The sequence below is a fragment of the Bos grunniens genome, chromosome 2 (genome assembly GCF_055505025.1).
Source record: "Bos grunniens cultivar Pamir isolate PY7600 chromosome 2, Bosgru_T2T1.0, whole genome shotgun sequence".
In the NCBI taxonomy this organism is placed as follows: Eukaryota; Metazoa; Chordata; class Mammalia; order Artiodactyla; family Bovidae; genus Bos; species Bos grunniens.
The window spans coordinates 56,831,398-56,851,788 of NC_141166.1; the positions used below are offsets into that span (position 1 = coordinate 56,831,398).

Sequence of the window (20,391 nt, forward strand, 5' to 3'; positions counted from 1 at the left end):
CGGAGAGGAAAGCATACAGACAGTTTACCTGTTTGAATATGCTTTATACAGCAGGCACTTTGAATACCATTGGTTTTAGGCACTGTGTTTGACTGAGGGGAGTGTATGCCCCCTCAAGCAGCCAAATCAGCTAACCAAGTAAGCTGTGCTACTAAAATATCTAAAGCAAATGAGTTTGGCAACTTACTTTTATTTAATCCTTTAAGAAGAACAGCTTTCAAATACAGGTAGACATAGAGAACATACCTGCACACATACCACATGCAGTCCATGTGAATATACTTAGCATATAATGCATTTTATTTCTAAGACATTTTTTTGGAAAAAGCTAGAAGTTGTTATAGATTTGGCTTGAAGTTGTACAATCTACTTTTTTTATAAATACCAGATCCAAAAGGGATAGGAATTCTGGGGTGGTGGGGGGAGGGACGGGAATGATGACCTTGGGAGATGTAAGAACATTCAGATAAAGCAGTTTTTACCAAGAACTTCACTTGGCAAACTTGCAGTTGGTTTTCCTTCTTTTACTGAGTACTTGATGTCTACAATAAAGGAACTGAAATTACTGCAGAGGCCAGTGAAGTCGGAGGCAATGAGTTAGCTGACCAAAGGTCAATATAGGCCACTGTCCAGGCAATGCTAGAAAGTGACAGACTGGCTCATTCATTTATTTTACAAAGGAGATTCTGACCCAAATTGTTAAAGTGGGAAGATTGGAATGGTGATTACAGTAGATTGTCAACAGAAACCAGCTAGTCTCTGAAACCAATGGAAAACAAATAGGAATTTACCAAGTAAATCTCTTATTAGCCTAGACAATTTTCATTTTAAATGACAACTTCTAATTATTTAGGAAGTGTTCAGGATAATGCTAAGGGAGTAAAACCAACACATGTGATCTTGTTTCTCTAAGTATGCTAAGTATGAAAGCTCTTGGTCAAATGTGTTACATTCATATTCAGACTTTTCAGAGTACCTTGGACTGCAAGCAGATTAAACGAGTCAATCTTAAAAGAAATCAACGCTGAATATTCACTTGAAGAACTGATGCTAAAGCTGAAGCTCCAATACTTTGGCCACCTGGTGTGATGAGCTGACTCACTGGAAAAGACTCTGATGCTGGGAGGGATTGGGGGCAGGAGGAGAAGGGGACGACAGAGGATGAGATGGTTGGATGGCATCACCGACTCAATGGACTTGATTTTGAGCAAGCTCCGGGAGATGGTGAAGGACAGGGAAGCCTGGTGTGCTGCAGTCCATCGGGTCACAAAGAGTTGGACACAACTGAGCCACTGAACAACATATCCAGCCAAGCTCAAAATAATTCATGAAATTAAAAACCTGTGTGTCACTAAAATCAAATCCCACTAGAAAATGCCTACAAGTACATTTGAGAAACTTTTTAAAAATATTGATTTTTACGGGTAAAGTAAAATCATAATACCTAGATGGATATAAAGCCTTCTTGTCTTTGAAGAGTTCACTGGCTTCTAGCTTCTCTTCATAGATAAGTTTCTGTTGGTCTGTGAATTGGTCCCTGTATTTTTTACACTGTGAGATATGAAAAGAAGAAGAAAAAAAGACATCACTTATATAAGTAAATCATTACTCATCCTTCAATATGCTAAACCAATTTAACAGCAGTTAAAAATAAGAGTAAACGTGTATGAGATATTCATTAAAAGGTCAAGAGAATTTTTCCTTCTTGAGTTTTAAAAGGTTGGTCTTGGAAAATGTCATAAAAACTACTATTTGTGTTGCAGAACTTGCGATGCTTCTTCAAAACATACAAGAACTTCTCTGGCCTGCGCCCTCCTGGGAGTACCGTTTCCTCCCACTACGTCAGCCCTTGGACATCCACACTCTTTCAGAGACTCACAGGAAGAAAAACATGGTCCATCACAGCCCAGCGTGCATATTTATACACACACATATATACAATTGACACAAAAGCTTTACAAAACAGCACTTATCCTGTCTACATGTTGTGTATCCTGTTATTTTCATTTCAAAATGCTGATAGTAATACTACTAAATTGACTTCATGACTCACAAATATGCTACGATCTATAGTTTGAAAAGCAATGCTCCAAATCCTCCATTACCATTTCATGACGTGGACATTGTTGTTTCTTGTTGTCTGTCGCTCAGTCATGTCAGACTCTTTTGTGACTCCATGGACCTGGCAGACTTTTCTGTCCGTGGAATTTCCCAGGCAAGGATACTGGAGTGGGTTGCCATTTCCTTCTCCAGGGGATTGTCCCAACCCAGGGATCGAACCTGAGTCTCCTGCATTGACAGGTAGATTCTTTACCACTGAGCCACCAGGGAAGCCCGAATGTGGACATAGGACCTGAGAAATCTCCCCTTCACACTGATTCTGAGATTGTACTGAAAGGAGACAGGGGATGGCATGAGGAGCAGGACCAGTTTCTTTAGATGAACTTTCTAAGAAATCCAGTTCACGGATGGGTGAGAATCACCCACAGACCAGTTTCTTTAGATGAACTTTCTAAGAAATCCAGTTCACGGATGGGTGAGAATCACCCACATGATCATATAAAGGATCATCAGCATTACTGCCCACCCTTGGAATAAATGCATCCCTTTCTCTCTCCACCCCCAAACCAAGGGAGGTAAGGGCAAAATTCAGGAGCCAGGGGAAAGGAGAGGCGGAGCAGATGCCTAGTATTCACAACCTTCCATCATTATTTCTGGAATAGTTTCTGTATCAGACTCAAAGGGGGAAGTGAACTTTGAGATAATGGCAAATCTTGCCAAACTGACTCACTAAGTAGGAGAACAGGACTTAGTATTCCATTCCACAGGCTGTGCTGGGAACAATCATTACACTGACTAGTGATAATGTCTCTCTGCATATATATATATATATATATATATATATATATATATATGATTCAGCTAAGAACAAGTCCCAGCACTGAGCAGGAAAGAGTTTCCTGGAAGATGTATACATCAGTTGCTCACTCACTAAATACAAGCCCTTCAACCTAAGACTTCATTCTATCCAAATGACAAATAATTGTACCGTTCCACATACCAACTAAGTTACTGAAATAAAGTCCATCTTTATACAAACAAGTATCCCACAGAGTCCACACTGAGCACCACCTAAATTACATGTTATGTGCTCATGTAAAATTAAGTGAGCTAAAATATAAGGCCAAATCAAATAGATTTTCAGCTTCCCTTTTACTCAGAGAGCCAGGGGGAAGGAAATTTTAATCTCTTTAATGTCTTTTGGGTGACTTTAGAGCTTTTCCCCCCAGTCCATCAGAACGTGTATGTTCTCATGTATGTCTATGTAGTTCTATGTAGAAAGTAAACTCATGTAATTTGTGAGACTTTACTATTCACATGAAGATATTTGAATTTTATTATTTCTACTTCCAGTAGTATTTCTTCACAAACAGATGAAGACAAAAAATTGGACTACTTGAAAGCAACTAGTCTGGATGGGAAAGACAATGCAATTCTGGAGACATCACAGGAGCACTGAGGGCACCGGGAATTCTCACAGATAGCCAAGCATGCTTCTTACTTCAAAATCCTGCTTTTATATTACCCTTTGCAAACACTCAAAACAGATAGCAAGACATCTTTGAAAAAACATAAAAAGATGGTTTTTACCCTCCACAAGTGGAAAATCCTTTTTAGCTCCTTGTGAGTAGAATCCAAGAACAGGTAAGGTCTCGATGGCCAATTCTTATCTATCGGAGATAAGGAAGGCACCTTATTTTTCATTTCCAAGAAGTATTTTTGCACCTGTGTTGGGTTTGACAAAAAATACCAGGTAAGTCAAATACACCAGAAAAAGAAAACACTGTCTAATATAAACCGGACTCAAAGAAACCAGTCTTTAGTGGAATTTAGCAAGTTCTGGTCCATAAAACTTTGTAACTCCTCTGAAAAGTCTCTACTCTACTATTCTCACTGGCTTGAGAAATCTGAGCTCCACCAAATGGTTAAGGAAAAAGAAAAGTAACCAACGTGAATACTAATTTTATTATTATCACCAAAGGAATACCAGTCAACACTAGAGAGCTACAATGTCTAACAGGCAGCCACACATGGCTCCTGACTACACTGCTGCTGCTGCTGCTAAGTCGCTTCAGTCGTGTCCGACTCTGTGCGACCCCAGGGACTGCAGCCTACCAGGCTTCTCCGTCCATGGGATTCTCCAGGCAAGAACACTGGAGTGGGTTGCCATTTCCTTCTCCAATGCATGAAAGTGAAAAGTGAAAGTGAAGTCGCTCAGTCATGTCCGACTCTTAGCGACCCCATGGACTGCAGCCTACCAGGCTCCTCCCTCCATGGGATTTTCCAGGCAACAGTACTGGAGTGGGGTGCCACTGCCTTCTCCCCGTGACTACTCTACTGAACCACAAAGATCCAGGACATTTTTGCCACTGCATAAAGTTCTACTGGACAGCACTGCTCTAGAGCACTTACCATGGGTCAGGCACTGTGGGAGCTTTACAGTGTGACTTCATCTGAACCCTTACCCTAACTCTACAAGTTAAGTGCTATTACTATCCCCACTGTACAGATGACAAAATGAGGCTTTCAAATCTGTGAGTGGTGGAGCAAGCTGGCTCCAGAGTTCACACTCTTCAGCACTACATCTATTTGCAGAAAAACAGAGAACTTTAGGATCTATCCTGGGAGAGGGGCACAGCCTTGCTCTCCCACACCCCTCCACCCACTAGTCTGTGTTGCCAACCTTGCTCTGCAGTGGTTCATGGCAGTTTAGCAGGCCAAGATCTTGACATTCCCCTCAAATTCCTGTGCTGAAATCCTAACCCTCAATGGGATGGTATTAGGGGATGGAGCCTTGAGGAGGTAATGAGGTTGAGATGAGGTCACGAGGGCAGAACTTCCAAGATAGGATTAGTGTCCTTATAAGAAGAGACAGGAAAGAGTTTGCTTCTCTTTCTATCATGTGAGGAAACCAGGAAGAGGCCCTCATCAGGCCCAGATCGTGCTAGCACCCTGGAGGCTGTGCAGAAATGAACGTTTCTGTTCAGAGAAATGAACATTTACTGTTTAAGCCACACAGTCTATGGCACTTTTGTCATAGTAGCCTGAATTGAGACACCTGGCTTTCTTGGGTTCACTTTTCCCAAAGTATGTTCTCTCTGTCAAAAAAAGAATATTTGATTAATATTCTTTAATGGGCCTCTTTCTGACACAATTTACCTGAACTTTAGGAGTGATGATAAAAAAAGGTCATATTAAACGTCAATGTCACAATTAGGATTTAACTGTTACCAGATAAGTCACATACTACTGAGTTAGTGCTATGAACTAGTTAACCCAATAATACTAATTAGCCACATATAAAATATAAACTTACAATTCTCTGCAGTGTAAATTCATAAATTTTCTTGCCGGCATTGGCTCTGAAGAATTTCCTGTACTCCCTGCGTACCTTTAAAAAGAAGCAGCAGAATACAGAGGTTAGTGTGTGGCCAACAGATGCCCATAAAGATGACACACCTCTATTAAAACCAAAAATTAAGTGGAAGAAGTAAATTCACAAGTGTCTTTCTGGATACAGGAAAGTAATTGAAGCATATTGAGACAGTGGGTTTTAAGTCAGAGGAAAATAAATTAAGAGATGCAAGATAATACCAGAATGTTTTGATGTTTTAAATCCTCTTAACTAGCTTTTAAACAGCCTGAAGATCTGATGAGAAACACTGTACAGGTATAGCTGTAAATCTATCAAAAATCAAAATACATTTCAGAAAAAATTACATAAGGTAATTTTCACTTCAAACTGTTCTTAAAAGGCAAGAAATGCCTGAGGAAATATATGGCAGTTTCAAACAGACTTGCATATGAAGACAGGACTTGAGTACTACATACTGAGGAGGGCATATGACTAAAAATAAGAACGTAAAAGGAAGCTTTTGAATGATCATTATCTTCCACTTAATTACATTAATTTTTCTCTCACTCCTACTCCCACCAAACTTTCTACTAATACTAATCACAGCACTTAAGACATCGTATTAGTTTTAGTTTACTATTTCTTCTCTGCTATATTGTCATATTTACTTTGTATGCTAGTGTCTAACAAATAAAATAACTGAGGTGTCTGTCAAATGAATGAATGGTAGTTAAGTTTCATAATTGAGGGGAAAATATTTAAAATGTTTATAATCCAGCTATAAATAGGAGAGTTAGAATCTGGCAAAATATTTGCCTATTTGAATAATTTAGACATTATGTTTTTCTTATAGCTTAGCTTTCTGGGTTTAACAGCACATGTTCAAAATATTTCTGTATTAGGGGCTATAAACTAGCAACCAAGTAACCAAAATCAATTTGTTGAAAAATATTTTATATGCACTTTAAGACTTTTACATAGGTGTTCAGACTGCAGATTTCTCTTACAATTCTCTAAGATCTAGCAACAGGAAGCCCCATTCTCACACAGCAAGAACTGAGTGAACCAGAGCAGCCCTTGGAAGAGAGCTGCTTGCTCCAAACTGCTGGAGGCCTGTGTTCCTTCCCCACATTTCATCTGTTACTTCCTTCATGTGACCCGTCTGGTGCCTCTGGGCATTTGAGTACCAGACTTATTCTCTACACCTATGGACTTTTAAAGTTTAAAAATTCTCTTATACACCATGTAGGCTGTTCTTCCTTTAATTCATATCTCACATTACTGATGATCATTTCTCTTGTAGTCATGGAGTTGGTTATAGGGGCTTCCCAGGTGCTGCTGGTGGTAAAGAACTCACCTGCCAACGCAGGAGACATAAGGGACATGGGTTCAATCCCTGGGTCAGGAAGATTCCCCTGGAGAAGGAAATGACAGTCCACTCCAGTATTCTTGCCTGGAGAATCCCATGGACAGAGGAGTCTGGTGGGCTACAGTCCACCGGGTCACACAGAGTAGGACATTACTGAAGTAACTTAGTATGCAGCATGTTGTTTATAACTATTTCAAAAAAATTTTTTAAGTTTATGTTTCATTATTTTATTTTTTTAAAAATGAAAAAAAAAAATTTTTTTTTGGGGGGGGGGCTCATCATGTGGCTTATGGGATATTAGTTCCCCAACCAGGGATTGAACCCAGGCCCTCAGCAGAGAGTGTTAAGTCCCAACATCTAGACCACTAGGGGATTCCCTTCAATCTCAAACTTACAAGGGTAAAAGGAACAGGAAGAAAAACGATATTCATTAACTGGCTCCTAAAATTATAAAAATGTACAAAAGCAGAGAAGTTAAAGTGAGGTTTCATGAAAATATATCCTTAGAAATGTACTTGACTGTACATTTATATACACTTGAATGTCATTGTAACTGAGCTCAATGCAACATGCTTTGTGATACAGGACAGGCCCCTTCTCCTGAAATACAGCTACACATAGAAGATGCCTGGTGACAAGACGGTACACAGAATGGGTTCCCTTCCTGGGCCCCAGGGGTCTTAAAAAGGGTCCACTTTGTAATAACTCCACAAGAATCAAATCCTTTAAAAGGGCAAAACTACTGTCCATACCAACAAAACTTTTTTTTAAAAATATAAAAATACAAAATTATTACATTCTTAAACTTCAAAGAAATTTAATCTTATAATAATTTTATGGTAACACATTAAAATACTCCTGTTTTGTGGAAACTGGGGGAAAAAAGACAGTTATGTCTATACTAAGGCCAGTTAACTAACTAAAATAGCATTCACCTACAAACTGAATTTGGTTTATGTGATGCGAGCACACACTCTTAATATGAAAGTATTATAATAAATATAAAATCATATGTGCAGTTAGTTAAATCCAGAAAACCGAAGACAAATGTGATGTTGCTGGTACAGAGCATTACAGAGAGTAAAACTCCTGACTCAATGCTGTTTGTTCTTTCCTTTTATGAAAATTAGATGCAAATTAGAATGTGAATAAAACGGGAAATAAAATCCTCAATTTTGACTTTAAAAAAGTCATTTCAGAACTTGTTCAATTCTTGAAATAGAACATCTTAAATTCATATTTAAGTTACTTCTTAATTACTTCAAAATTTGATGAATATTGATTATAATAAAAAAGTTAATTTACTCAAAGTTATAGGCTAAACTTTCAGGGAAAAATACAGACTCTTAAAAGCAGAGTTTATGGATACTGCTAACTCAGTTCAGATTCAGAGTTAATGCTTTCCTGGATAATATTCAAATATTTAGAAAAAAGTGAATTATTACAGTATTAAAGTAAAAAGAATGAAGAGCAAATATCAAAAAGGGGCCTAATTATCCCCCCAATGACAATATGAATAGCTCCCTACAGTGATGAGTTATTGACTCTTAGGAAGACAAAATCCTTGTATTGCCTAAGGTCATTCTCAAGGTTTTCCAGAGCCTAATCATATTTAGGTACCTGCATCCTTACCTCAAGCAGTAAGAACCTCTTTGAAATAAACCCTGCCTTAAATGAGAAGGCATTTGAATCTAAAGTTCTCTTTAACCTGAATGATCCACTGCTGGTCTTACTTGTCAAAATCTGTACATTTATGCAACACCCTTTGGTTTCTATGCTGAACAATTAGAATGATTGATGGCCAGTTTGAAGAAAGCTCTGCTCCAGGAGCCATCAATGGGACAGAATAGAAGGATAAAGGGAAACAAAAGCCCAGTATCCCCAGCCTGGTCACTGCAGACAGTGGGTCAGCTTTTAGCTCAACTGCTATAACTCTGTATCACAAATGGGGGAAAAAAACCACTTCATCCTCATGAAGAGGACATTAAATAGAATTTGCATAACAAAGAATAAAATATGCTACATTACTATAGTTAAATAATATGCTATTACTTTAAACCTATTACTTAAAGAAAGACACTGCAATAAAATCAGAAAATTTTAGTGTATAGGTTTGCTCTCTAAAAGAAACCAAATTAGGCAAGGTGCCACTGTAAAAGATTGTGCAGACCATCAGCAAGCATAATTGATCATTTGGTCAGGGTTAGTAGGTGCTAGAAGGGCTACATCGAGTCACCGTGGACAGAAAGAAGTTGTTGAGGAAGTACCTTCAGTCCAAGCCAGTAAGCCCAAATGACAGCAACTGCATGCTTACGCCTAGCCTCCTCCTTCAAGCGTTTCAATTCCCTTCGAGCCTAGAATGTTTTAGATGGTAAATAAAAGAGACAGCCCAATGCAGATAGCACAAATGACCAGAAAAAGACACCCCACCAAACAGAAGAGCCAATTTATGTATCAGGATTTCAGAATGAAAGAGAAATGGTGCACAATTATTTAAATCCAAAGCATCAGTGTCAGGCTGGTGTACTTTCAGGGCACTGAGACTCTGTCTCCAAGCAGGACAATGCATGTGGGACCCGAGGGAAACACTCCCAGCCTGCCCCCTTCCTTCCAATCCGTTCCTTTTCTCTCCCCTGTTCTCTTTCCCTCTTACATCCTCACCCACACTCTCTCACTCCCTCCCTCATCAAAGCCTCAGAACTGTAAGTGGCACCTAATAATTTCTGTGGACTCCTCTCTGCTGCCAGTCCATGGGGCTAAAGACACAGTGAATTTCCGAGTCCATTCACTTGAACATATAAAAACATAACTCTTGTGAACAACCATTTAGAAAACTGGAAGGAATAAAGGTTGCTTCTCTGAACTTCCAAAAAAAAAAAACAACACCCAAACTCTGCAGTTGGAAAATTAGAAGTAACATGTATCAAAATTCAATATTAGCTAGGGCCCCAAACAGTGACATATATAGAAGCAAGATAAAAAGTGAAAACTCATAGGTTTAAAAATCAAACTGAGGGAAAAATTAATCTGAGGCGTGTTTTAAAAGATGAAAACAGACAGGCACTCATGTTTCATGACATCATAGTACTGAGACCAGGAAATGAGTTCACTCAGTGGAGAAATCCACCGTCCAGAGACCCTCTGCCTCTGATTCGGTTCCCTCGGTTTATAAAAGGAACTAGCTGGTTGCACACAGATGTTCAGGGGCAAACACAAACGAACAACTTTGGTTAGCTTGTGGCAAGTTATGATCTTTATGCAGGCAAATGTTGACTTTTCTCATTTTTCTCACAACATGGGTTTATAACGCTGACAAGGTAGACTTAAAAACATAGGACTACGTTGGTATTTGAGTTTCTAACTGGGATTCACATTTTTAGCAGAGATGACCTTTGATTTTTCTAAGTAACGAAAACATCTAAAATGCTCGTCCCTTGGGGTATGTGAAATGTTCACAGAGCCCACGACTCTGCCTGGGGATTAGTGAGAGTATTTCAGGAGGCCTTTGTTTCTGAACACAAACAGCTGATGCCGAAATTCCTGGGATTCTTCAGGGGCAATTACAGCTAGTTTTGCACGAACATAGCTTTCTGCTAAATCACAGATGATCATTCTTTTCACATATAATATTTTGCTTATAATAATCAATAGCGGCTCTAGTGAGCCTAAAAACCAATTTCATTCATGGATTAATATTTTTGCCAAGCATGCATTAAAGGCATTTCTATTATCAATGTTACAAGGACCAATCAAAACCCAAATTTTAATTAAACATTCCCATCATGCCCCCGCCACATACTAAAACACCTTTAGAAAACCGCCAGGACACATCAAGGGGGTAAAAAACAAACAAATAAAAAACTCCTCCCAAACTACACATGCACGTTATTTGAGTTTTAAAAAAGAGCAGCTACGCTAGTACCTCATTAGTAAGCAATTAGAGTGTTTTTTTTGCCTACACGTGCTTAGAGTTAGCTTCCTAACGTGCTCTGTTGGCATGAACATCTCCAGGGTTATTAAATCTCGCTGCTAGGACATGCGCCACTGTTAACCGTGGGACTCCATCCCCTGAGATGCTAGAAACATGGATTGATTATTGCAGATTCCAGGATGGGAGTGATGGGATATGCATTTCAAGTACCTTAGATCCAAGCCAGTAAGCCCAAATAACTGCAATAGCATGTTTATTCCTAGCCTCCGCCTTCAGCCGGCTCAGTTCCCTTCGCGCCTGTGATGCATTTGAAAAGGATTTACAGAGAAGTTTAAGGCAAGAAAGGTTACTGCTGGTTCCCAGTGGAGAAAGAGGCAGACAGACACGGTCACCATCAAACAGTATACAAAAGCGTGAGCCACCACCCCACACCAAAATGTTGGAAAGAGCAAGAGGCAAACGCGTGCTCAGGAGCTTAAGCCAGTGAAACCCGAATGAGGGGGTCCCTTGTTTCACAAGTCACTCTTGACCCACTGCTATCCTGGGGGGTCTCTGGCCTACCTGGGTGCCGTGCCAATATGCTGCAATGGTGGTGACGGCTTCCTCACAGCGCTTCTGATGTTTCAGTTCCCGCAGGATTTTCCGGGCCTAAAGCACACAGAATGATCCAGAAAGAGCGAAAATCAACCAAAAAGCAAACCCCGTGTATCCAGTGACTTGAAAGAAAATACCTGAAAACATAGTCATAATTCCCATTCTCAAGTGAAAAATCAACAGCTTAAAGAAAGGAGAAGTTGCTCATTAGCCCAAAATGGACCATGAGAAGGAGGTAAATGAAGACACTGTCAATCATGACAGTGTAGCCCCACTCAGACAGACAGCATCCTCCCACACTCTGATGAAAGTGAAAGTGTCCGTCACTCAGTGGTGTCCAACTCTTTGCGATCCCATGGACTGTATGTAGCCCTCCAGGCTCCTCTGTCCATGGGGATTCTCCAGGCAAGAATACTGTAGTGGATAACCATTCCCTTCTCCAGAGGATCTTCCCCACCCAGGGATTGAACCCAGGTCTCCTGCATGGCAGGCAGATTCTTTACCATAAATCTGACCATAGCAATATAAACTGGATGCCTCAGATGGAAGGAAGAGTTCTCTGAACATGATGGGTGTATATGGTGGGTCTATCTCCAATGATCCATCAAGAGCCACTTGATCATTTTTCCTATTACTGTCTGGAATGGAAGTGTAGTTGTACTTTTTATTCAAAAGAGATAGCTAAAAACTTGTTATAAAACAAAATTATCTCACTGGTTCAATACTAGTGGCTTCCTTCCAGTCATTTCTGGCAACTGATTTAGTCGGGGTAGGGCTAGGAGGACAGCTGGTTTGGAGGTGAATCTTGTGTCCCGCCTCTGGTCTCTGGACAGGACATCTGAACCCCAGTACTCAGTAGAAGGTCAAAAGAAAAACCTGCAGGCAGCAATCTCACATACTCTGTGTGCTCAGACTTATATTTGGCCATTGCTGTGTATAACTATTAATACCAAGTCCTTGGGTTGCCCATAGGACTAGACAAAGGGCAATGGAAGCCATGGGACTCCCAGTCCAAGGCTCCCCCTCCAGAAAGTTCTCTGGGCCTGAGAACTACCCTGAAGTAGTCCCTCTGGATCCAGCCCCCTCCACAAAATCACCCAACAGGAATATGGCAACAACAGGCCCTGAAGTTCCTTTGACTCAAGGAGGGATCAGCAAGCTTTATCTGCAGAAGGACAGATAGTATGTGTTTTTGGTTTTGCAGATCATATGTTCTCTATCACAACTACCAACTCTGCTGTTGTAGCGCTAAAGCAGCCACACGCAAGATGTCAGACAAGAGCATAGTAATGTCCTGTTGTTGTTCAGATGCCCAGTCTTGTATAGGACGTAGTGTACTAATAAAGCTATCTTTACATGAACTTTGCACTTCAGGTATGCATATATTTATATGGAACTTGTATTTCCTATAAGTTTCACATGTCATGAAATCGTCTTCTCTTTTTTTAAATTTAATAATAATATACAAATATAAAAACCATTCTTAGCTCTCGGGTTGTGTGAAAAGAGGCAGTAGACTACATTTGGCTTGTGGGCTACAGTTTGCTGACTCTGAACCAAGCTTTGGCAGGAAGGACCTAGAATCAGGTGGGGTGGGTGCACTAAGACAACCAGAGCTTAGGACCTTTCAGTCATGACGGGACAGCCCGTAAGACTGTCACAGGGAGGGTATGGAAGGCACTGGGTTGGGGGTGCTCAGGTCTGGCAGAACTCACAGGTACTCAGCCTCATGGACTACCGCTTCCCTTGCAGATAGCGGGTGAGAGGAGATCAACATCATGTACAGTATTATTTCAAGGACTTCCTGCTCAGAGAACAAATCTTGAAAAGAAAGCAGGAAGCAGCCAAGACATGGTGCTGTAGGGCCCCAGCTTGGCCCATAATATTTATTCTTTCTATCTGACTGTTTACAAGGTGGGCAGGAGACAAGGAGCCCTCCCCTGCAGAGTGAGCATGAAGACATCATCCTTTGTAAAGAATGTGAAAACACCACATAAGTAAGGGTCACTTCTTTCAAACTCACCTTCCAACCCCGGATATAAGACTGAATTACCAAGGCAGAGCTCTTTATCTGTTGATACCTCTTCTGTTGCTGTAGGATGAAAGGGGAAGATATCAGCAGTTCTGTTTACATATCCACAACACACATACCAAGAAAGAGTCAGCTCACTTAGTGCAATGAACTCTTGATCACCCTTATTCCTTCTGGCAACCAATTAAGTATAGAAATCAAAATATCCAAGAATCCAAAATTATTACAATTAATCCAAAGTTTGCTTCAAGGCTGGTAAATACAATTAACTAATGTCTAAATGAGTCAGGACCCACCACTCTTAACATCTGTTCTCCGCACCATGTTGTTATAACACACGGTCAAATGCACAACAGATACCGATGAACACACACGGAATGAATACACACTGACTTCTGCACCTACTTCTGAGCGTGTGCTCTTCTTGGTTCCATTTCTCACCATGCCACTGACTACGTCAGCCTCTGACACCCCACATTCCTTTTAGGTTTGTTGCTTTTACTGCCTCAAGCTGGGAAATCAGCTCACAAATTGAAGCAAACGTTTATCAATCGACTAAACTTTATTTATCGAGCTGGTGCTCTATATCCAGCCCTTGAATAGAACTGTGAAGATGTAGATGTTACCCTGACTGCATCCCTGCACTCAAGGACTCAGAGGGGACACCAGTCAGCAGTGGAAAAGAGAAACAGGGTCTGTCCCAGAGAAATGCGAGCCCAAAAGGCAGGTTCAGATGCAGCAGAGATTATCCAGGTGGGCAAGGTTAAGGAAGACCCAGTCAGAGTCTTCCCAAGGGTCAGTGAGACAAGGTCAATGCCTGGAGGCCCGTCTTAATTCCCAGCTGATGTCTTGGAAAGCGGAGGCTGCTAGAACACTAACTCTAGAAAAAGTGAGTGTTGACTGTGTTTAGTAGGGAATATTCACTACAACGTGGGTCCCTGGGATGAAGTTTCACAGTTTTTCAAACAAATTACTGAAGCCAGGCTGTGACTCTGACCCTGGAAATGGCAGACTGCCCAGCTCCCTTTCTCTAAGGGGGGACAGATGCTCCAAGGGCTCTAGGCTATGTTCTGGAACCTCAGAAGAGATGGAGGGTGATGTTATCGATGTATGAGCAGCAGAACAAGACGATGCCAGAGAGAAAGGCAGAGATCCTGACAAAGGGCAATGGAAGCCCCGGGACTCCCAGTCCAAGGCTCCCCACCAAGCCCGCGGAAAGCGTTCCAGGCCTGAGAACTACCCTGAAGTAGCCCCTCTGGACCCAGCCAGAGGACCTTGTTTCTGGGACCTTGGACAAGTCACTGCCCTTATTGGTCTCAGTTTCCCCATCAATCAAATGAGGAGCTGGAAAACCTCTAGGATTCCACACAGAAGGATACTCCATGTCTATAGGGAACTGTACCTATAATACCTGACCACTGCTTCTCACATTCATTTGGTACCTCCATGTTTTCTTCTAAAATTCCTACATGGCTTGAAAATAACTCTCTCTTTAAAATTCACCTTAAGGAGCCATGAAATACCACAGATTATGGGTTTTAAGGTAATCAGTAACTGAAAATGGACATTCAGAAAATCTTTGATTTACTTGGTCAAGGGAAAATCACTGGCCTGTATAACTATAGATAACTGATGGAGGTATTACATAGATATTGGAGTTTAAAAAAAATTTTTTTTTTTAACAAATTGAAGGTTTGTGGCAACTCTGTGTTGTCAAATGATGGTTAGCATTTTTTAGCAATATTTTTTAATTAAGGTATGTACTTTTAAAGATATAATGACATGGCACACCTAATGGATTATAGTGTGGCACAAACATAACTTTTATATGCACTGGGAAACAAAAGATTTGTGTGACTAGCTTTATTGGAACAGTCTGGAAACAACCCCACAAAGTTTCTGAGTTTTATCCATAGTTAAAATTCTGAAACAGAAATAACATTCTAAAGCTTGGGCTATTATTTGTTTTCATTCTAATTCTCAGCATCAAGAATTAAGAATACATATGATGACTTTTTTAAAATCTGGAGATACCAAAGCTTTATGTTGCTATTATCGGTTCCTGTTTCTTCTCATTCTTCTGACGAAATGGCCCCTTCCAGAAGGTCTTCCTTGACCACCCCATCTAAAGTAGTATCTGTCTCACCATTATTCTAGATCTCAGTTCTCTATTTCCTTCCTAGCACTTACTACAATCTGCCATTGTTCTGATTATTTATTTGCTTAAATGCACATTGTCACTCACTAGATGTAAACTGTATGAGGTCAGCAACCAGGTTGTTTGGTTCACGTTGCTATTCCCTCAGAGTCTGGCAGAGGAGGAGTTTCAAAACTATTTGTAGAATTGAAGACAGATAAATTTAGGATGCTTCAAAACTTTTTTTTTAATTGATCTCAAAATAAGAAATAATAAAAATGGGTTCCTTGAGGATTGGTTATTTGTTAGTCCTCCCACTCTAAGGCAAACAGAAAACAGAGCGTTACAAAACTGCCAAAGGGCAAAGTACCACTATGTGCAGCCAGGCTGGAGACAACAGCCCTCTGGGCCTTTGCAAAATACATGTGAATAAATTTATCATTAATGTGGCTGGCTAGGGTCAGACTTTAACACTTGTACCGTTGGTTATACTCTTTTAACTCAAGGAAGCAGTTTTGAAGATGTTCTTTTAAATGTAATTTCTCTTTACTCATTTAAGTAACATTGATTTATAAAACTCGGAAATTTACACTCAAATGGATTACACGAGAATAGGCCAGCATAAGTTACGTTCTAATTATACACTCCTTTAAAGTAAAACTACTCTACAGCTGAAAAAGAAGAACACACTTAAAGGAGATTTGATTGCAATTTTAATTCACTCTCCAACCCACTGTCTAGTGAAAAAGCAGAGAATGAAAATACACTTGGCAGCAGTGCCCTTATCATTAAAATTCATTTTGTGAGAACACAATGCCAAGTTCAACCTAGCCTAGAGGCAAACCTTCAGGTTTCCCTCAAACCTGTTATGCCGCCAATGAAACATCTATAATTGAGTGAGAAAGAAAATTCCCCAAAGAAATTCCGTATCAATTAAATAAATATACTTTATTTTCGCACCTTTTCCCAAAGGGCCTGATATCTGAGGACTAAAGGAAATCCAAACCTTTACCCAAACCCAGAATTCTACTAAAATGTGGCACTAGCTTTCTGGAATTAAAACCATTTTCAGAGCTCCTACAATAAATGGAGGACAGCCAATTATTTGGGAAAACTGACCCTACCCTACTCAAATGGTTAAATAACATTATCTCTTCCAATCTGAAAACCAAATTCAAGATGTAGACCTCCACTACATGTATCTCCATCAGTGGAAAACAGTGGGATGAACTCAACTGGAGCTCTGACTTGTCCTGGACTCAAACCCCATCTCAGCCATCTAGTAGCTGTTACTTAGTTTTCTCATCTTTAAAAAACGGGACCAGAAGAAGACCCATGTCACCAGGTCATTGGGAAGATCAAGTATGTAAAAAGTTACTTTCATAGTTAAGTACAGAACAAACATTTGCAAAAAAGTACCATGATTATACCTCAAAAACGTCATGAGCTCTTACCGCGTATCTCCTGAACCAGGCAGCAATCACAATTTGGCTTTTTCTCATCAGCAGGAAATGTGTGCGACATTTCCACCCCCGATAAATCTTCTGAATGAGAGTGGCCAGGTCCTCAAGCCGTTGCTTCCTCAGGTCTTCTAATTTGAATAACTAATAAAATAACAGATGGAGAAAACTATTTGGATGAATTCATGCAAGATACACAATTTAGGGTACAGTGTTTTACAAATGTTTTACAAAGTGTTTTACAAATGTTTTACAAAGTGTTTTTACAGTGTTTTACAAAGTGTTTATGACAAATCACATAAGGGCTGGACTGAGCTCTAGATGTGCCTTCACACTATCAATGAGAATGAAATTGTTAACAGAAGGGGGGTGACTTCAAACGATTGCTTAGGTTTCTCTCAAACAATTTAAATACTTTTGTATTTCACCATATTTCCAATAAACCTCTATGTTCATTATATTTCATGCTAGTCTCTTCAGTTATAAAAATGCTCAATCAGATTTTTTTAATAAGTAGAATTTTAAGTGTTCTTAAAAATTTTTTTTAATTTGGGTGACTTCATGTAGAGTTGTCTTTCCTGAAATTACTGTATAATTCAGACATTACATATACAGACTGGATTAACCTCCAATTTTTATGAATGAGGGAGGTTTTACTGTAATATCAGTTTCTTTGATTTTTTAAATATTACACCATCTATCAGCTCAAAAATTTTGATGTTTCATAAAACATGTGTTCTTCCACTACCCTTTATTAAGCCATCCACTTGGATATTTGTAGAAAAACAAAAATGTGACATTCTTGGTAGCATCTTGGGTAACACTATAAAGTTAAACATCCTTTAAGAACTTGCTTACATGATTATAACACAAATGCAAAATTACATACTGTTCTTGGGTTTCTAATGAATATCTTTGATCTACCAAAGGAGTATTCTTCCACAGGAATCTCCAATTCATTAAACAAAACTTCCACACCAGCTCTATAAAGATAAATAAAAGCAACACATGTTCTGAGTTACAAAAATAGGTTATCTTATCTTAAACCATGATATTAGGTTCTCAGATCAGATCAGTCGCTCAGTCGTGTCCGACTCTCTGTGACCCCATGAATCGCAGCACGCCAGGCCTCCCTGTCCATCACCAACTCCTGGAGTTCACTCAGACTCATGTCCATTGAGTCAGTGATGCCATCCAGCCATCTCATCCTCTGTCGTCCCCTTCTCCTCTTGCCCCCAATCCCTCCCAGCATCAGAGTCTTTTCCAATGAGTCAACTCTTCGCTTGACGTGGCCAAAGTACTGGAGTTTCAGCTTTAGCATCATTCCTTCCAAAGAAATCCCAGGGCTGATCTCCTTTAGAACGGACTGGTTGGATCTATTTCTAAGTATAACTGTTCTTTCACTAAGCATCCTTTCATCAGAGAATTCCCAGATTGAATTCCACAAATTTAACCAAATCCAGGGGTAAATGCTAAAAAAACATTTTGGGTTCAAACTACATATTCTAAGAAAATATGCTATTAAAGCCAATTTCTTGATTTCATTAGCTGCTGCTGCTAAGTCGCGTCAGTTGTGTCCGATTCTGTGTGACCCCATAGATGGCAGCCCACCAGGCTCCCCCATCCCTGCGGTTCTCCAGGCAAGAACACTGGAGTGGGTTGCCATTTCCTTCTCCAATGCAGGAAAGTGAAAAGTGAAAGTGAAGTCACTCAGTCGTGTCCGACTCCCAGCGACCCCATGGACTGCAGCCCACCAGGCTCCTCCGTCCATGGGATTTTCCAGGTGAGGTGCTCAAATAAACTCATAACAATGGATCAACCAGGGCCAAAAGAGTATGCAAGAAATTACATCTATTTTGAATCCTCTTAGTTAACCCCTGTAAACATTTTTAAGCACTGCTCCTACTACTCAGATTGTAGACAGGGACCAAGAGTGCTAAGTGCCAGGCAATGGAATGCAAAAGAACACAGGCCTTACGGGGCAGAAGCAAGGGCCTGGACTCGGCTCTAACCCCTTCATCCTAGAGCCTGGATTTAAAGTCAGTCTTTAGCCCTAAACTCTGCCCCACCAACCTGTGGACTGGATACCAGGCAGGGAGAATACTTGTTCTGTGTATTATAGTAGACAATGACCATAATACCCTGGAAATTAGCAGTAGGAAATGACATAGCACCCAAACCCTAATTACTTGGGCACTGAATTATGCATCAGAGACCACACCGTAAGTCTGGAATTTCTTGCAATATGAGGTGAGCATGTAATTCTACTGATGCTCCTGTGACAGGTCAGGTGCACTGACAATGTGGAGGCACAACCAGTGCAGTGAAAGAAAATCCCATCAAACAGCACACTGGCCCTGCTGTAGTAGTTGGGAAAGCTTCTATGGCCTGCAGAAGAGTAACTTCTGACTCTGGTGAAGCAGAAGAAAGGCCTTTGCACAGACAAGGCCTGGATTCTCTCCTGCAGCAGCCCCCCACCAGCACACAAGCTCTCTCTGCTTGGGTCTGCAGTGGTCCAGTGCTCTGCTAGGACTTGATGGATGAATGCAATGTAGGGCGGATGAGCTGAAAAGCCACATGGCCCTGAGTTCTGCCATATTCTCCAATCCAGTTTTACTTGCAATAACACTGACACTGTGAACTCTCCTGTGTTCAGATACAGAACACAGAATCAGATCAGATCAGATCAGTCGCTCAGTCGTGTCCGACTCTTTGCAACCCCATGAATCGCAGCACGCCAGGCCTCCCTGTCCATCACGGACTCCCAGAGTTCACTCAGACTCATGTCCATTGAGTCAGTGATGCCATCCAGCCATCTCATCCTCTGTCGTCCCCTTCTCCTCTTGCCCCTAATCCCTCCCAGCTTCAGAGTCTTTTCCAATGAGTCAACTCTACAGAATAGATAGATATAAAGTGAAGTGAAAGTCGCTCGCTCAGTCATGTCCGACTCTTTGCAATCCCATAGGCTATACAGTCCATGGAATTCTCCAGGCCAGAATACTGGAGTGGGTAGCTAGCTTTTCCCTTCTCCAGGGGATCTTCCCAACCCAGGGATCATACCCAGGTCTCCCACATTGCAGGCGGATTCTTTACCAGCTGAGCCACAAAGGAAGTCACAAGGGAACAGATATAACTGCTCCTATATCCATTTCTTAATTGGTACAGACTTGGGCAAAGAATTCGATCCCCACTCCCTACTCACTCTCTCTGGGGTTAATTCTCCAGAAAAAAAAATGAAAAGCTGAAAGCAGTGATACAAGATGCCTCTAACTCTACCCTGCTATGATTCTACACAAATACAATTATCAATCACAAATTTCCCTCCTGCTAACTCACCACAGCATATCTTAGAAGTTCTATTGACATACAAATTCCAAAGGTAGATTTGATAAGCCCTGTTTTAACCTTGAAGACCAAGCGCTCTAGAATTAATAAAAATTGGCACAAAATGG

The 20,391-nt window shown here is 40.6% G+C and overlaps 1 protein-coding gene across 12 annotated transcripts in view; it reads right to left on the reverse strand.

Annotated features, from left to right (window-relative positions):
* MYO1B (myosin IB) overlaps positions 1-20,391 on the reverse strand; it is a 198,985-nt gene that overhangs the window by 9,735 nt on the left and 168,859 nt on the right. For 4 of the 12 annotated variants that reach the window (XM_086348603.1, XM_086348590.1, XM_086348614.1 and 1 more), the window contains 9 exons: positions 17,829-17,922; positions 16,934-17,083; positions 13,334-13,402; positions 11,278-11,364; positions 10,927-11,013; positions 9,053-9,139; positions 5,378-5,452; positions 3,652-3,786; positions 1,445-1,551 (listed from right to left, as the gene is read on the reverse strand). In XM_086348603.1, coding sequence (XP_086204729.1) covers positions 1,445-1,551; positions 3,652-3,786; positions 5,378-5,452; positions 9,053-9,139; positions 10,927-11,013; positions 11,278-11,364; positions 13,334-13,402; positions 16,934-17,083; positions 17,829-17,922 — 891 coding nt within the window. The remainder of the gene's footprint in view (positions 1-1,444; positions 1,552-3,651; positions 3,787-5,377; positions 5,453-9,052; positions 9,140-10,926; positions 11,014-11,277; positions 11,365-13,333; positions 13,403-16,933; positions 17,084-17,828; positions 17,923-20,391) is intronic. The other 8 variants (XM_086348642.1, XM_086348624.1, XM_086348653.1 and 5 more) reach the window with 3 other exon arrangements.